Consider the following 15,281-nt stretch of genomic DNA (forward strand, 5'->3'; position numbering starts at 1 on the left):
GTTGTGTCCCCTGACAAATTCAAGTTACAGAGCATCAGTCATGATCAATAACTAGAGCCCTCTGTCTGTCTCACTTGGTCTTGCTCTTTTTTGTACAAGAAGGATTTCAGTTCACTTCAGTCTTTTTGCTTCATCTGTCTGTCATTGTTTGGATGGATTGGGTTTTATCCCACTCGGTGAACTATGTTTTTCTGCTAATAAATATTGGTTCTAACTATACAGACATTTTGAATATGCTCCACGGACTGATGTCAAGGTTCAAGTCATCCAGAACATTGTTTACATGGTTTACTGGAATGAACAACAAATAGCTGCCCTTTAAGTTTGGATATTTATCCAAAAATGTCCACTATGCTCTTGGAAATTGCAGCAATTTAGCACATGCACAGTCTAAAGTTAACGGGCTGCAACATGTTAAAGCACCAACAGGGGAGCTTTAATATGCTGCCAACCGCATAAAATGTTGTGATTAGTCTGGCAGTCTCAGCAGTGTTGACGTTCCAAAACAGTTTCAAACCTTTAAATAACCAGGAAACATCAAGGCAGGAAGGACCAAAATGGTGAATGTGGTCACTCCATTTGTAAAGTGCTGATAAACCTGATCTCATGTCAGTTTATGGAGTCCCAAGTTAGCCTTGTAATGCCTGGTCTGGTCTTTAAAGCAGGAAGTTGTAGTTCCTCTTTCAGGTGACAGCACAGTCCTATTTAGAGTTGCTGCATTCTCAATTGTTTGTTTCGGCTTCTTTGAGCCGATGTGACGGCAGAGAAAGGCCTTTTTCCCACGTGAAGGGACAGTGTGTGTGTGTGTGTGTGTGTGTGTGTGTGTGTATACATGGATTTGTGTGTGAAAACACTACTCTGATCACACAAGCAGAAACACACAGAATCAGGGGAAATGGAGACAGGACACATACAGAAGGACACGCACACACACATACACACACACACACAAAGAGGAAACCCGGACAGGACGCATTCATGTAAAAAAAGTAGGTGCAGACAGATGCGCATACACAAAACATGCATATGCATATAGAAACACATACATACGTTTCTTGTAGGACATTGTGTGTGTGTGTGTGTGTGTGTGTGTGTGTGTGTGTGTGTGTGTGTGTGTGTGAGCGTGCATGTCTGTGTTATCTTTGCAGTGACTGTAAACAGCCTAACAGAGGCACTAAAATACAATGGACTGTTTCACTCTGTCTGTTTGACTGGCCTCTAATGCAAACGCCAGTCAGTGTGTGTGTTTGTGTGTGTTTGTGTCTCTGTCTATGTGTGGGAGAGAGACGGCCTTGCTTGCAGCGAACAGTCATATTGTTTGTTCGGAGTGATTGTGTGGATGTTAAATTGCTGTTTATCATAAACAGTACAATGGCATTTATCTAATTGCATTGAAGGACAGGAAGTGAGATAACATTCACATACACTGCTCATACATTTGTCTCAGAAGAAGAATTACATGAATTGTGAGCCACGTCTAAACATTGAACAGTAATGCAGCCAGTAAATGTCCTCTGTCTGCCAAATGAATGATTATCTTACACTCATTAACACAGACTGTCTCTGGGTGTACAGTAAATGTACATGTTACCATGGTTGCAAACTAATCGGCATACATATGCACCCTGCTTATACATATCACTTATCATAAGATCACTACTTTATTAAAGCACTAAGGGAGGGAGGAGCCAAACTATGCAGAATCTTATAAACAAGACAAGCATCTGTAAATTTAATGGGATTGTTCCAGCTCAGTAAAGTATGCTTTTTGAAGCAGTAACAGTGGTAATGTGAGTTTGGCTTCCTGTCAAGCTCCTTAAGAGCCTGGTGGTATAGTACTCAGGTTTGAGTGTTGAACAGGAGGCTTGTGCCCAGCCAGTCAGATAATATAACAAATGCAACATGATCATGGCATTGAAATTAATGTTGCTGCCTCAGTAGTTTGACATTTTCTAATATGGCAGAAGTGTGACAAGTTAAATGACATTTGTTACCAAATTGATTTTTTTAATGTGAGATTAGAATCAAGTGTTACAACAAGATATTTTCAGTCATACATCAGGTGTAAAATTATCCGTTGACTTCTCAGTGATGGACATACAAACTCTTTTCTTTATCTTTAGGAGAAGACAGGGATTAATAAGCCACTGTGTGACATAGGCCATCACTGCCATGAGTTTAGATGCAGCTTGCTGTTTGGTCATTGCATGTTCATAAATGACAGTGTCATCTGCGTACATATGAATCTCAGACTCATTGCATACATTGGGAAGATCATTTATGAAAAGGCTAAACAACAGGGGCCCCAGAATTGATCCCTGTGGTACACCAATTTCACAGCCAAGTGCTGATGACAGTTCATTGTTTATTGAGACCCTCTGTGAATCATTTGTGACGTGGTGTGACAACATGCTGTAATGTCAATGCTTTGCGGTGAGAACAAAAAGCAGGAGGCTAACTGAGTGTGGATGAGAAAATGGTTGAGAAGACAAGAACAACAGGTGACATTTTAATGTTAACCTCAAGGGCTAGAACGTTTACAGTTGCTCGGCAACACCATCAGCTGCTCGGTACCGACGTAATCATAACCGTTGTTATCTAGATTTTGGGGTGGCCACAGTTTGGGAGGCTTAAGATTGGACATTACCAGATAATTTGGGCTGAACATTGGTACTGATTAAGATCCCAGACCACAATTTTATCTGATTGTCAGGAGGGGTGAATCGGAGACAAATTTGCCCAAAACTCCTGTAGTCTGATACTAGCTGGGAGGTGGTTGTAGTGAAGGAGAAGAAGACACTGGAGCTGAAACTGAGTGGAAAGGGTTATCAGGTACTTACAGTAGGAGTGCACCTGGGGGGCCCCGACAAAGACGACGGCAAGCCCGAGGGTTTGGTGAAGCTGGTGGTTTAGGTTCGCGCTCTGACAGCACTCTGTCCACTCTGTGAGCAGGAGGCGGAATAAGGGAGAGATTAGGATATGGAGCTCAGCGAGTGGGATGTCATCACGGCCTATACTGAGTAGGTCATAGAGGGGAAGAGTTAGCCTTTTGTAACCCTTGACTACAGATGGAGGGACAGGGATGCCAGCTGGAGGAGCTGCTGCATATGAGGACATAGGCTGTTGGCTACCAGGAGTAGATCCTCAGTCAGTACTTGAGTATTCAGTGTAATGATAAAGAGTAACAGCAGTATTCTTAGTGAGGGTGTTTCTTGTCTCTTTCAGGAATCTTCACCAAAGCCAGATATGGAGCAGAAGTTGCGTTCAGCATCCAGTGTGGATGAACTGATGAGTCTTATCTATCCTTCATACTGGGCCGCTCTGAAGTGCAGATCCAAACTTTCTGCTGCTGCGTCCTCAGCCTCCAAACACTCTCAGCGGCCACAGCCTCGCCGACTGAGGCCGCTGGCTGATACAGAAGAGCCAACATTCGCTGCTGCCTACCTCAACTTGGATGCCCTGAAAAGTATGTTTTTACTTTCTTTTAATATATTTTTCAGACTTGCAAAAATAGAAATTGGGTCATAACATCATCACACTGAATGGAAAAAGAAAACTTTACCAAGTACATTTATGTTTATTTAAATCAAACTGGACAGTGGAGTTACAAAGTGTACGTGAGAGGATATTTTTGGTATTTTTGTAGCTCCACATGCAGGGAATTACACGGAAACATGGTATATTAGGAAGAATCCATTTATATTACATACATATGCATGGCTATGGTGGTGGTCTGACTTTCTGTGTGTGTGCAGGTATAGAGTCGGAATGGAGGAAGACTCAATGCATGCCCAGGGAAGTGTGTGTCGACGTGGGCAGGGAGTTTGGGGCTCCCACCAACATCTTCTATAAACCACCCTGTGTGTCCGTCTACAGATGTGGAGGATGCTGCCACTCTGAAGACAAACAATGCAGAAACATCTCCACTGGTTACGTCAGCAAAACTGTAAGCACAATTTTCTTTAACTTCTCTCTGTTTTATTTTGTGATGGGGAAAAATTGGAGTCACAGAATTTCAGAAGAATGTCTAATGCATGGCTCAAAGCTGTACTGCTGGAGCACAAGGCACAACATGTTGCACACTGAAAATGTTAAATCTGAACATATGGATCCAATATTTTTAAGTTTTGAATAAAACTTGACAGACCTATTTCAAATACCATGCCAGGAGTGCCGGATGAAATATCAGGTAATAGTAAAATTAACTTGCATTCATCCTCTGGGGATGCTGAATGTCTGTAACAAATCTGATGGGAATCCATCCAATAGTTGTGCAAAATGTTCACACTAGACCAAGGGAAGGCAACCTGCAGCTCTTGAGCTGCATGCAGCTCTTTAGCCCTTCTCCAGTGGCTCTATGTGGCTTTGACTAAAAATATGGAAATGAATAACATAACATTTTCATTTATCATTGCTGTAGGCCAAAGTGATTCTTATATTTTCCAGTTGTAAAAATGTGTAGCCCATACACTCAAGACATTCTGTCAGCTAAAATGTTCATCAATAGCCTGGCACTTCTTCTTAAATTTTGGTGAACCTCAATAATGGGGCTAGTTTCAAGTCTCCCTAGCAAGGCAAATTACAGATTCTGAAAATTTTCAGAGGAAAATCAAGAATTTTATAGTGCTCGGGCAGATTTGTTTGCTTTCACCACCAAAACTGAAATGTTAAAAGTACCAAATAATCCTAAATAGTCCACTGGGGAGAAACAACGTGGCAAAACTTATTAATGAATGTTTATTTAGAACTATTGGTAATGATGATAGGCTAATTTAGACTTATTAGACTGTGTGACCTTTATTATAAGGAAGAAATATGTATTGCAGCTCCAGGCAGATAAAAGAAAAGGCCAAAATGGCTCTTTTGTTATTAAATGTTGCTGACCCCTGCGCTAGACCAAAGTGTAAGACCAACAGGCCATCAGACTGACATCAGACAAGCATGGCTGAAAGAGTTTGGAGGTTCAGTGCAACAGTAATATGATGGGGACATCTACTTACAGTACAAATGAAACAAAACAAAGTAGGCTGTAAAATTCTGTATAAAAATAGTTCATGACAACAACTTACTTTACAGTGTTACATGTCAGCTGGTTAACCGAGCAGATTCAGGAGCCTTAGAATACCCTGGAGCGTGAGTGTGTGTGTGTGTGTGTGTGTGTGTGTGTGTGTGTCTAGTGGTCTCCAGAGTACAACTGTGGTTAAAAAGGAGTTACTAGCATGCGGTCTGCCTTTTAATTGACTTGTGATGTGGTCTAACCAGAGGAAAAGTGTGTGTGTGTGTGTGTGTGTGTGTGTGTGTGTGGTCAGATTGAGTTTTACAGCATGTTTTCTCTCTCAGTTAGGGGCTCTTCCTGAGGCTGCCCTGTTCAGTGTGGGGCCGTAAATCACTTCTGAAGTATAATTTGACCGAGCTTGTTTGAACTGGCCCTAAAGTTGCTTTATGTGTCACTGTAAAATAATAAATCAATTATAAGTTAATTTTGAGATTTTAATATAGTTTCAATATAACAATTGGACCATTACTGGGAACACTTTATGGAGTTGATTTTATGATGATCTACTAGATTGCGTCAGCACAAAGTGAGTTGGCTTAAAAAGTAAGAACAACTGGCCAAATCCAAAAGTTAAACTTGTGCACAAACAAAAGAAATATATTCAACTTGTTCATGCTCCCCAGTAAATGAATTTGCTCCATTATGAGCACTTCACAAGCTGTTGTTTAGTGCCACAAGTGGGGCCTTCCTAAAATGTTTTTGACTATATTGGAAGATATGGAATGTTTGTATCCAGTGGCATTTTTAGGTGAAAAAATGGTGGCACAACATTAAGAGGAGTATTAGTCTTTATTCTCTTGAGTTGTTCTTCAGTTTAAAATAGTGCTAAAGAAGAAAATCCACATTGTTCATGGTGACTGCAGTTGCTAGAAGGCGCAGACCTATCCAGGCACCTCTCTTAGCTATGTTAAATTTATGCTCTTTACATGTATTCGTACAGGTATGAGGTGCACTTTTTGTGAATAATATTGGACATTGATAACATACTGTACGACTATGAGTCTTCAGGATAGGGAAGTGGTCATCTTACTACTTTGTAAACTCTCCTCTTACCCCATGATAGCTCTACCGGCTTTCTGGAAGAGCGTCCATGTGGCCATCTTGCTGAGGTTAAAGTATGCAGACAATCTACAACACATGCCCCCGGTGACATGAGAGGTCAGGACATGGTCAGGCTAATCAGAGGCCACCATATAGTCTGCACTACATGACATGGTCTCACGTACGTTCCAGGACACCACTGTCGATGTCACTAATGACATCACTCTGTGGCGAATTAATTTGTTGAACAACAGAGGCAACTGTACCCAAACCTACAGTTTAATAATTCTACAACCAGAAACTATGGATGACCAGGACCATCCAGGATGCCACTGACATACGCACTGCAGCCAGTCTGGAAACATGGACAATTACGAAGCAACAGCCTACAATATAAGAAGAGCAGTAAAGAAAGCCAAAGGGGGGACTACAGGAAGTCCCAGTCCCAGAAGCATGTGGCAAGATCTAAGAACTATAACAGACTGGCCCCAAATTACCTGTCACCTCTATTGGTATTTACCATGAGCAAACTAAACTGTGCTGAGGCACAGCGGTACTTTGTGCTAAATGCTAACATTAGCATGCTAACATGCTCAGAAATGCAAATATTATATAAATAATATATAGATAATATAAACCATAGTCAACACCCAAGCGCCCAGGAATTGCGCTGGAGTTTAAACATAGGGGCCGAATTCTGCAACTACAACTTCAGGTCTGTTACATGATGCCATTGGGCCCAAAAATATATTTCTCGCCACTTACATTGGAAGACAGACATCTGTAAATCAGTGGATACAATTTCTTGAGCATGAAACCCCACAAAATGACTCGTTTCCCTACCGGAATTAGATCCATTCAGTCTGATAACATGTTCAATCATTTTATCCCCATTAAAGTTAGCAGAGCGCTAAACCAGAGTTAAGCTGCTTGTCTGGCAAAGTCTTTGGTGTGCTTGGGCTGTGGGTCCAATGATGCGGAAGATCAGGGTAATTTTAGACCTGTCAAGTCAAACTTTTTTAGCTTCATGTGCCACTTAGCAAATTTCAGAGGAATGAATGGGGCCCTGCCTCTGACTCTGTATCCAGTTGTCTTTATACATCCACATTACCATCATAGTTTACAGTATTAGTATGCTAATATATGCTAATTAGTACTAAACACAAATTTGACGTAGTCATTAGTGCTTGTATTTTGTTAGATATTAGACAAACTGAAATCCTGACCTGATGATGGCATGGCACTGTGTGAAAAGCCAGTAGATCCCCAAAGTGATAACAATTCATCTTATGGGGAAGATGAATCTACCAAAAAAAAATTGTGACTAACTGTTTAAGTCTGGACCAACGTGGAGGATTGACAAACTGGCAGTACCATTCATAGAGTCCTCCTGCTGGCTAGATAAAAATGTAGATCGAGATAAAAGAGCAAGGCAGAAAGTAACACAGTGTATTTCTGTGATGAACATCTATTGTGAAAATAAAGCCAACATATGTTTTCTATTCTGTATTTCCAAATTATGGAAAATGAAGGCACCTATGTATTTCATTACCTTCATCTTTTCAGACAGACTTTCAGAGTGGCCAGAAATAGCAACAGAGGAAGTATTATGCGGTCCACATGGTGAATGTGTGGTACTGTTTGGAACAGATCCAAACCACTAAGTGATTTCTACTGAATGTAATGGAAGACGTATGGTGGAGATTTTTTTTTCTTTTTTGCTGTTGAGCTTATGCTCAACAAGAGTAAAATACTGGTAACAAAAGAAAGTAGCAAGTGCATATTGAAAGCAGAAGCAAGGTTTTGCTCAGGCAGCGCCCCATTACAAGAGGTTGTCTAGTCAAAGCGTCATGGGGTTGATTCCCAGTAACTCAGGGCTAGTTCATCTTACTATATGTAAACATTGTTCCCAAAGAAGGATTTTCATTTAACATAAACTTCATAACAACATACATTTATGGGCATTTAAACACATGATGACTTGAAAAATTATATTATTTAAAATGCTGAAGGAAGGCTGAATATCTGCTTGTTAAGGGGAAGATTATCAACTGAAGATTTTGTTTCCACTTAAACATTTCTGCCAGGAGAATACCCAAACATGATGCTTGAGACATAACACATGGATTCGGCTTTGATTGACTGTCTGTACTGTGTATATAAATAGAAAGAATTTGTCTTCTTTTGGGAGCAATAAGCGAGCAGCTGAGAGACCTGCCACCCAGGGCACATAAACAGAGATTTGCTTCATGATACAGCAGCGCTGTTATGAAAACTATAAGTCACTCAGCAGAGCCCAAACGTCCAACAGAAGCTGATGCCGTCTTGTGCAAAATAGCAGAGGCATGCGAGCAGTTGTTTGGTGTTGACACTTTGGATGAGATGCTCATGTTTACTTTGGTGTACAGTAAGTGCTGCTACTTGCTGTTGACCCGGAGCAGTGTTTCACAAAATCTTGAAAGTTGTAGATATCAGAGCACATGTTTTCTATAAACATCTCCTGAAGAAGATCAGCCGGTATGACGTCTTCCTGCAGCTGGATGAGGAGTGCGGAACATTTGTACACAGTGAGGACATGCCTCAGTAACACAGTAGAGAATCCTTCTAAACAAGGATGTGCACATGGTGAAGAGACGTAACACAACATGTGTGATGATGCTTGCACCAAAGATTTCACCTGCAGGCAGCATAGTGTGAGATGTAATGGGCTGATAATCCACATTGGAAAGTCTTATGCTTACAAACTTTTTTCAATTTGATGATTCCATGACGTGTTCTCTCATGCAGTGGAGGTCACAGTCAACAGCCTGTGCACTGGAGGCATGCCAGACACAGTTTTGGTAATGTCGTGGTTAGGCCTGCGCATGTAGTGTACTTGCATACAGGGTGTAGGGCTGCCTCCCACCAAGAAATTTCCTAGTCGACCAATAGTCGTCATTTAGGGCCATTAGCCAACTAGTCACGATATTAATTTAATTATTAAATGATATATGGGCGGGGCAACACAATGGTTTGAGTTGAAGGTGTGAGAAAGAATAGTATCAGTAACATTGTTAACACTGTGCTACATTACAGAGAAATACAAAACCGTACTAATGACCCTTCATTAATATAGGCCTATATTTTATCTACAAGTGCACGTCACACACTGAGCGAGCCGCCTGTTAATGATGCTGTAGGCAAAGCAGTAATGATTGTGCTAGTTTGGTGGAGCTGTGGCAGCAGAAGCCTTGCTTATTTGATGTTTCCTCCAGCTGCTATCACCGCGAGAAAAAAGACCCTGCATGGAGGGAAATTGCGGAGGAACTGCAACTTCCAGGTGAGCAAGCTACCTATGGTGGGGCAGATGGATGATGTACGCTGATGCGGTGCACGCTGGTGACGTTGCATATTGACGTACGTCATAACCTGCGATTCAGTAGTAAACGGCCATCGTACAATCTGCACACATCAAACTTGACGTTGTACCAAAGTTTATTAGATCCACGTCTCACAGTGTGTCGTGCAATGGTCTTATAAGATTGCTAAAATCGCACAGTGTATAGAGGGCATTAGAGACTTTAGATGGAACAGATACCTTCAGGTGGCTATAAAGAGAAGTACATGCATATCAAGTGAAAGAGGCAAATGTTTTGTGATTTTGGAGAGGTCTGTTTTTGTGTCACCGCACAATTCTACCACAAAAATTAATATGTTGTATGTATGTTTCCAAGTTTGTGTGTTCTGGGTCTTAAATTGCTCCTTGTAGTTGCAAAAGGTAAAAATGCAAAAATAATTCATGCCGAAACTTAACAAATTGCACAAAACGATAAACACAACCTCAGCTTTGGTTAGGTGGATGAGATTGTTTTGTTTGGAGCCCACAAAAGTGCAAAATGGACCTGCACCTGATAAAAATGACATCATGATTTCCTGTTGCAGCTTTAAATAACACAGTCAGTCTAGCCACCAGCTCCTTGTGATACAATGCATTGTTGATATATTTCCATACACCTCAATAACCACTCTGCTGTGCCTCGAAACACAGGGTAGGTTCATTTAGTTGGATAGTTCATTTCCAGGTAGCTGCTGTTAATGGACTGGCTTGTGCAGTATGTGATAGCGTATTGTTTCAGCTCAGCTGCTTTATTCATTTCCCATAAGTGTTAACTTAATGAACTGGCAGTGGCGGTCTGGGCTAATAGCTCCTTTGTTATAGGATCTGTTAGAGCTGATTTCAATCAGAGCAGGAAGTCTACTGTGGCCAGAATGAGGCTGTGTCTGTATGTGCTGGGCTGCGTAAGTGTTTGTTGACCTTTATGCGCAAATGCATGTTTGTGTGTGTACTCGTGTACGTGTGTGTGTGAGTGTGTATCAACAATGCAGCAGAGTGGAGGAAAGTAAGTAATGCTAATGCTTTGGTGTGAACAGAGCTCAGTAATAAGCAGCATACTGGCACATTAAACCTGTGTTATTCATTAGGTGACATTAACATTGAATCAAATGATTTTTATCAGCTGGTGTAGGGAGCCATTTCTATCATACAAAGCCTTGATAAACCCGCTGCACGCTACCTACACAGCACCAAATGGCAGACAACACATAAGCGGGTGATATGATTTGACTGTTTCTGTCAGGTTGTTTTAATGATTTTCTGCCCATTAGAGGCCAGACATCAGTTAATGAAGGGGTCTACTTTTCCTCAAACATTTGCACTTCAGTACTAACCACTGATGCAAACACACACATTACACGTAAGACATACTAACACTGAGATATGCTACAGTAAATGAAGAAGCATGATATTAACAGTATATAAATATGCCCACTTACTCAATGGTATAAGATGAATGCTAACATGTGGATTGCATTTGTACATTTTATCTTATTTTTTAAGAAAGTAGCCACATGTACACTCTTAGAAATAAGGGTTCATGAAGGGCTGAGGTTCTACACAGAACCATTTGCCTCTGAAGAACCCATTTTTGAAGAAAGGGTACTTTGTAAGACTAAAGCCCTGTGTCACATTGGCATTTAATGTGCACTGATGGATTCACATCGAAAACTCATGCATTGAGTAGCATTACAAGTAAACGTTCCACCTTAAAAGTCGTGGGCAGTTGGCCCAGTTAATTAAACTTTTTCCTCCGACTCCAGCTGCTGCAAGAGCCAGCAAAACACCCATAGTTACAGTTTACTAATACATGTAAAAGTCTTCATGGTATGACCAGTGGTTACATAAGCCTCAAAACCAGCCACAACTCAGCCCTAAACAAGAATCGCCTTCCGCTATTGACCAAGCAATGTCCGACAGTGTTCACAGCTCCACCTTTAGTACCGGATCTGTGTGCTAGGGACCCAAACAGAGGAGTGTTTGTGCTTCTTGTTTCACGTTATTCATTCATTTTTAATCAGTTTCCTGTTTAAATTTGTGGATTCTCTCCTCCTGTGTCATGTCTGGTTTTACTTCATGTCTTTGTGTGTTTTCCCGCCTTTTTTCTGTCACACCTGTCTCATTAGTCTTTCCCTGTTCCAAGAGTCTTCCCCTCACACCTGTTCTGTATTAGTCTCGTTTGCTCCATCCGAGTGTTCCCCACCACTCCCTTGTTGTTAGCCAATCCCCATTTCCCTCCTCCAGCTGTGTCTCGTTTTTTGATTAGTTTTCTGTGTATATATATATTTACACCTGTGGATTTCCCTTTGTTCCTTGTCAGTTTGTCTGTGTTCATTTCCATGTTCTTGGTGTTGTTTCGTCCTTGTCTCTTGTGTTCCATTTTTGATTTCTTCCGCAAGTTCCTCCCTGTGTTCATTGTGCTTCCAGGGTTTGTTTCGGTTTAGTTTTGGTTCTGTTTTCTTTTGGGCTTTGTGTTTTATTGCCTGTCTGTTTTGAGGATTTTTTAAGTCAGTATTAAAGCTCGGTTTTTGTTTAAACTTCAGCCTGCCTCCTGCTCTGCATTTGGGTCCTTCCTGAACTGATTTATGACATTAAAAGTCAGAGTCTATATTTCAATGGGCACAGACTCACCTACAGACATTAACTGAAATAAGCATCTTTCAGATGACCCCAGAGCATCCACTAGAGAGTTAACCTCACTACAGATATTGCCTGAGCTAGGTACAGCCCACAGCTGCCCCAGAATCTACCATCCAGTTGTGGCACTGTGGTTCAAATATAACTCACCACAGTCTTTCTCCCTAAAATCCACCACCCACTAATCAAAGCAAACCATAACTCTTAAAACAATAAAAATTCCTAAAATGAAATGAATCATAAAAAGTAATAAAATTATGACATCATAAAATCAAAGAATTGTAAAACCATGAATCATAAAATCAACTAAGATAAAACATGTAAAGGAAAGGAAAGGTTCTGGATAGAGCGCCCAGATAGGGTTCTTGCTTAAACCAATACACTACAAAAGAGCTCTCTCTCTGGAGGTTCTGGGTGGGACCTTTTATAGATGGTTCAGGTTTAACCTTTTATGTTGGGTTCTAGGTAGAATCACTGAAAATAATCTAGCTGCAACATTTATCCCTATATGGTTCTATTCAGCACCTTTTGTTTCTAAGGGTGCTTTCAGACCTAGGGTTAACTTGCTTTGGTCTGAATCAGGGACTAATTTTGTTCCAAAGTTGTATAATTGCCTAGAGTTGGTTCGTGTTCTCACGGCAGCATTTACAAGCAGACCAGATCAGATGTCTTGTGTGAGAAAGCTGCTGTTGATTGGTCAGAATTTCCATGTGGGAAAAATCCAGGAAGTAAACAGAACACTGAAGAAGAGTACACTTGCAAGATAAATGCGACACTTTCTAATGTCACAATGGAGGGACAACTGCGCAGGTTGATTGTAGCGCTGGTCATCATGGACTAAATTAATATGTTGTATGTCCAAATGCACATATTAAGGCAGCACAGAGGAGGCGCACATTGATAATGCTCCAGGACTGTAACATGCTCATGTTTAACCCAAACAATGTGTCATGTGACTGCAGTTGGTTCAGATCGAGATCAGAACACATTCTCATTAAATACAAACCGCACCAGAGTTAGTTTTTTAACTGGACTGAGACTATCTCTTCAAGAAAATCCCGGTCCAGTTGTTTTGGTGTACACCGACCAAACAAACCACACTTAGGAGGCAAGCGATCATGAGTTTGTTTGAACCTAACCAAAAGAGTGTATAAGTAGCTGAAATGTATAAAGGGGTGACAAAATTTCATTTGTAGTTTTGGCTTTTTTTGTGTGTGAGATGGCTGTTGGTGAACTGAGAGCTGTTAGTGCTGTACATGCAATCAGATTAGGATGTTGGACTGGTACACTGAATGCTTTTGTATTGCTGTTTTATCCTCCACAGAAAGAGCATACCATTGTCTTTGGAAAAACACACATCTTTAAAAAGTCAGGTAGGATTAAAAGACTTAAAAGCCAGGCTTGTTGCACATTTTGAAAATTGGACAAAGGTGTTTGAATGATTTTTGGACCATAGAAACAAGAAATGAAGCATGTCCTCCTTAAGTTGAGGTAAGAAAAAAGGAGGCCAAGGTTGAAGCTGAGAGGCTTTCGCCTGGCAGCAGTAACAACGCTGTGGGTGCTGAGACACAGTCTTTGAGGTTTCACAAGACATTCTTTCACTCCGCTGGTTTTTCCTAACTGCTGTGTTTGGCTGCAGTCTCAGACCACTGGCCAGAGTTGGGAGATTTACATAGGCTACATAATACATCATTCAAATGATGGCACGCTAGATAGATAATTTACAGTTCAGCTGAATTCTAATGACAATTTGAATGTGATTTTACATAATTTGTCTCAAAATGAATGTGTGGAAAGGTGAGGAGTCAAATGTGGCTGTTTCTTTTTAGAGCGTTCTGTGGTTTGTTTCGTCATCCCTGGAAGTTTCATTGTGCTGATTTGCTTGGCAGTGCCTTGAAGCAGCTGGCAAACGTTAAAAGGTTTCAACACTTAGCAGGTAATAGAAGTTGTGCTAAACTGTATAATTAACAATTTGACTGACTGTAAGTATCTTTAAGCATTTATGTCTGTCTGGTGGTTCTCTGCATAAGGGTTTAGCTCAACACCTGTGCTGTCATGAATTTTCACTCTGTGATGTGCCACTTTTTCTATAACAGCCTGGTTTATTCCATCTTTCACTCTTCTATATCGTGCCTAATGTGTTCTGGTTTTGTCATAGTTGGCTGTGTTACCTTTAATACCTCACATATGCTATATTAGAGATATTTTTTTTTTGCTCCACTGGCAATGGGGCCCAACAATGGTAACGTCAGCTGGCCTGTCACTCCTGCCAACGTTCCAGTACATAGCAAGGTATCTTAAACTAATTGCCAGGTGGCAAAGAAATTTGCTGTATATATACATGGTCCCTAAACAATTAATCCTAATTTTTTTGATGACTTTCTAAACATTCATTCTGCAACATTATCAGGTTAAAATTTCCATTTGTATACCAAAAATACAAAAATACCAAAAATAGCAGCCCAGTACGAAATTTAGTGAGCACATTCATGCTCCTCAGAGGAATAACACTTTCCATTTTGAGTACTTTACGAAGCCACCTGCAGCCAAAATTTAACATTACACATATTTACTAAACAAAACTTGGAAGTAACTAGGAAGGCAACAACACTAACAAGAATAATAGCATCAAAGACAATGAATTACTTACCTTAATAACTAAAATAAACAGGTTAAAACCAGACTAGCTTAACTGGCAGCCTACTTGCAAACTACATACATCACAATAACAATGTCAAATAACAGTGAAGAGAAGCAGATGGGTCTAGTTGGAAGATGACAGTTTTCAGGAATTTTAAGCTCTTTGTTAGATGTTTTATAGTTGCTTCTCTATACAAGGTGTAAACCCTGTGGCACTGATGCACATGGCTGCTTTACCAGCCACTCAGATAGACAGAGAAGGGAGAGGAAAACACCAGAAAGCTTTGGCCGTTCTTGTCATCATTATTCCTAAACAGCTGTCTGTAAATGAAAACATCAATCACTGACATACACTAATGACACTGAGGTGAATTAAGAGATGCGTGTGAAGTGCTGTCTATGGGAGCTCTCCATTCAGCACCACAAATCTCAAAATACAAACTAAAAAGCAAACAACATTATTTTCTTCTCTCCCTGCAGTCTCTCATTGACCTTCTGTTTAAGTTCGTAAGTTTTTCCCTCCTATTTTAACAT

At 40.6% G+C, this 15,281-nt stretch overlaps 1 protein-coding gene across 1 annotated transcript in view; it reads left to right on the plus strand.

Moving 5' to 3' along the window:
• vegfc (vascular endothelial growth factor c) overlaps positions 1-15,281 on the plus strand; it is a 70,517-nt gene that overhangs the window by 25,675 nt on the left and 29,561 nt on the right. Inside the window, exons 2-3 of the mRNA XM_050045474.1 lie at positions 3,226-3,466; positions 3,756-3,946. Coding sequence (XP_049901431.1) covers positions 3,226-3,466; positions 3,756-3,946 — 432 coding nt within the window. The remainder of the gene's footprint in view (positions 1-3,225; positions 3,467-3,755; positions 3,947-15,281) is intronic.

Source organism: Epinephelus moara, chromosome 5 (assembly GCF_006386435.1).
Source record: "Epinephelus moara isolate mb chromosome 5, YSFRI_EMoa_1.0, whole genome shotgun sequence".
Taxonomy (NCBI): Eukaryota; Metazoa; Chordata; class Actinopteri; order Perciformes; family Serranidae; genus Epinephelus; species Epinephelus moara.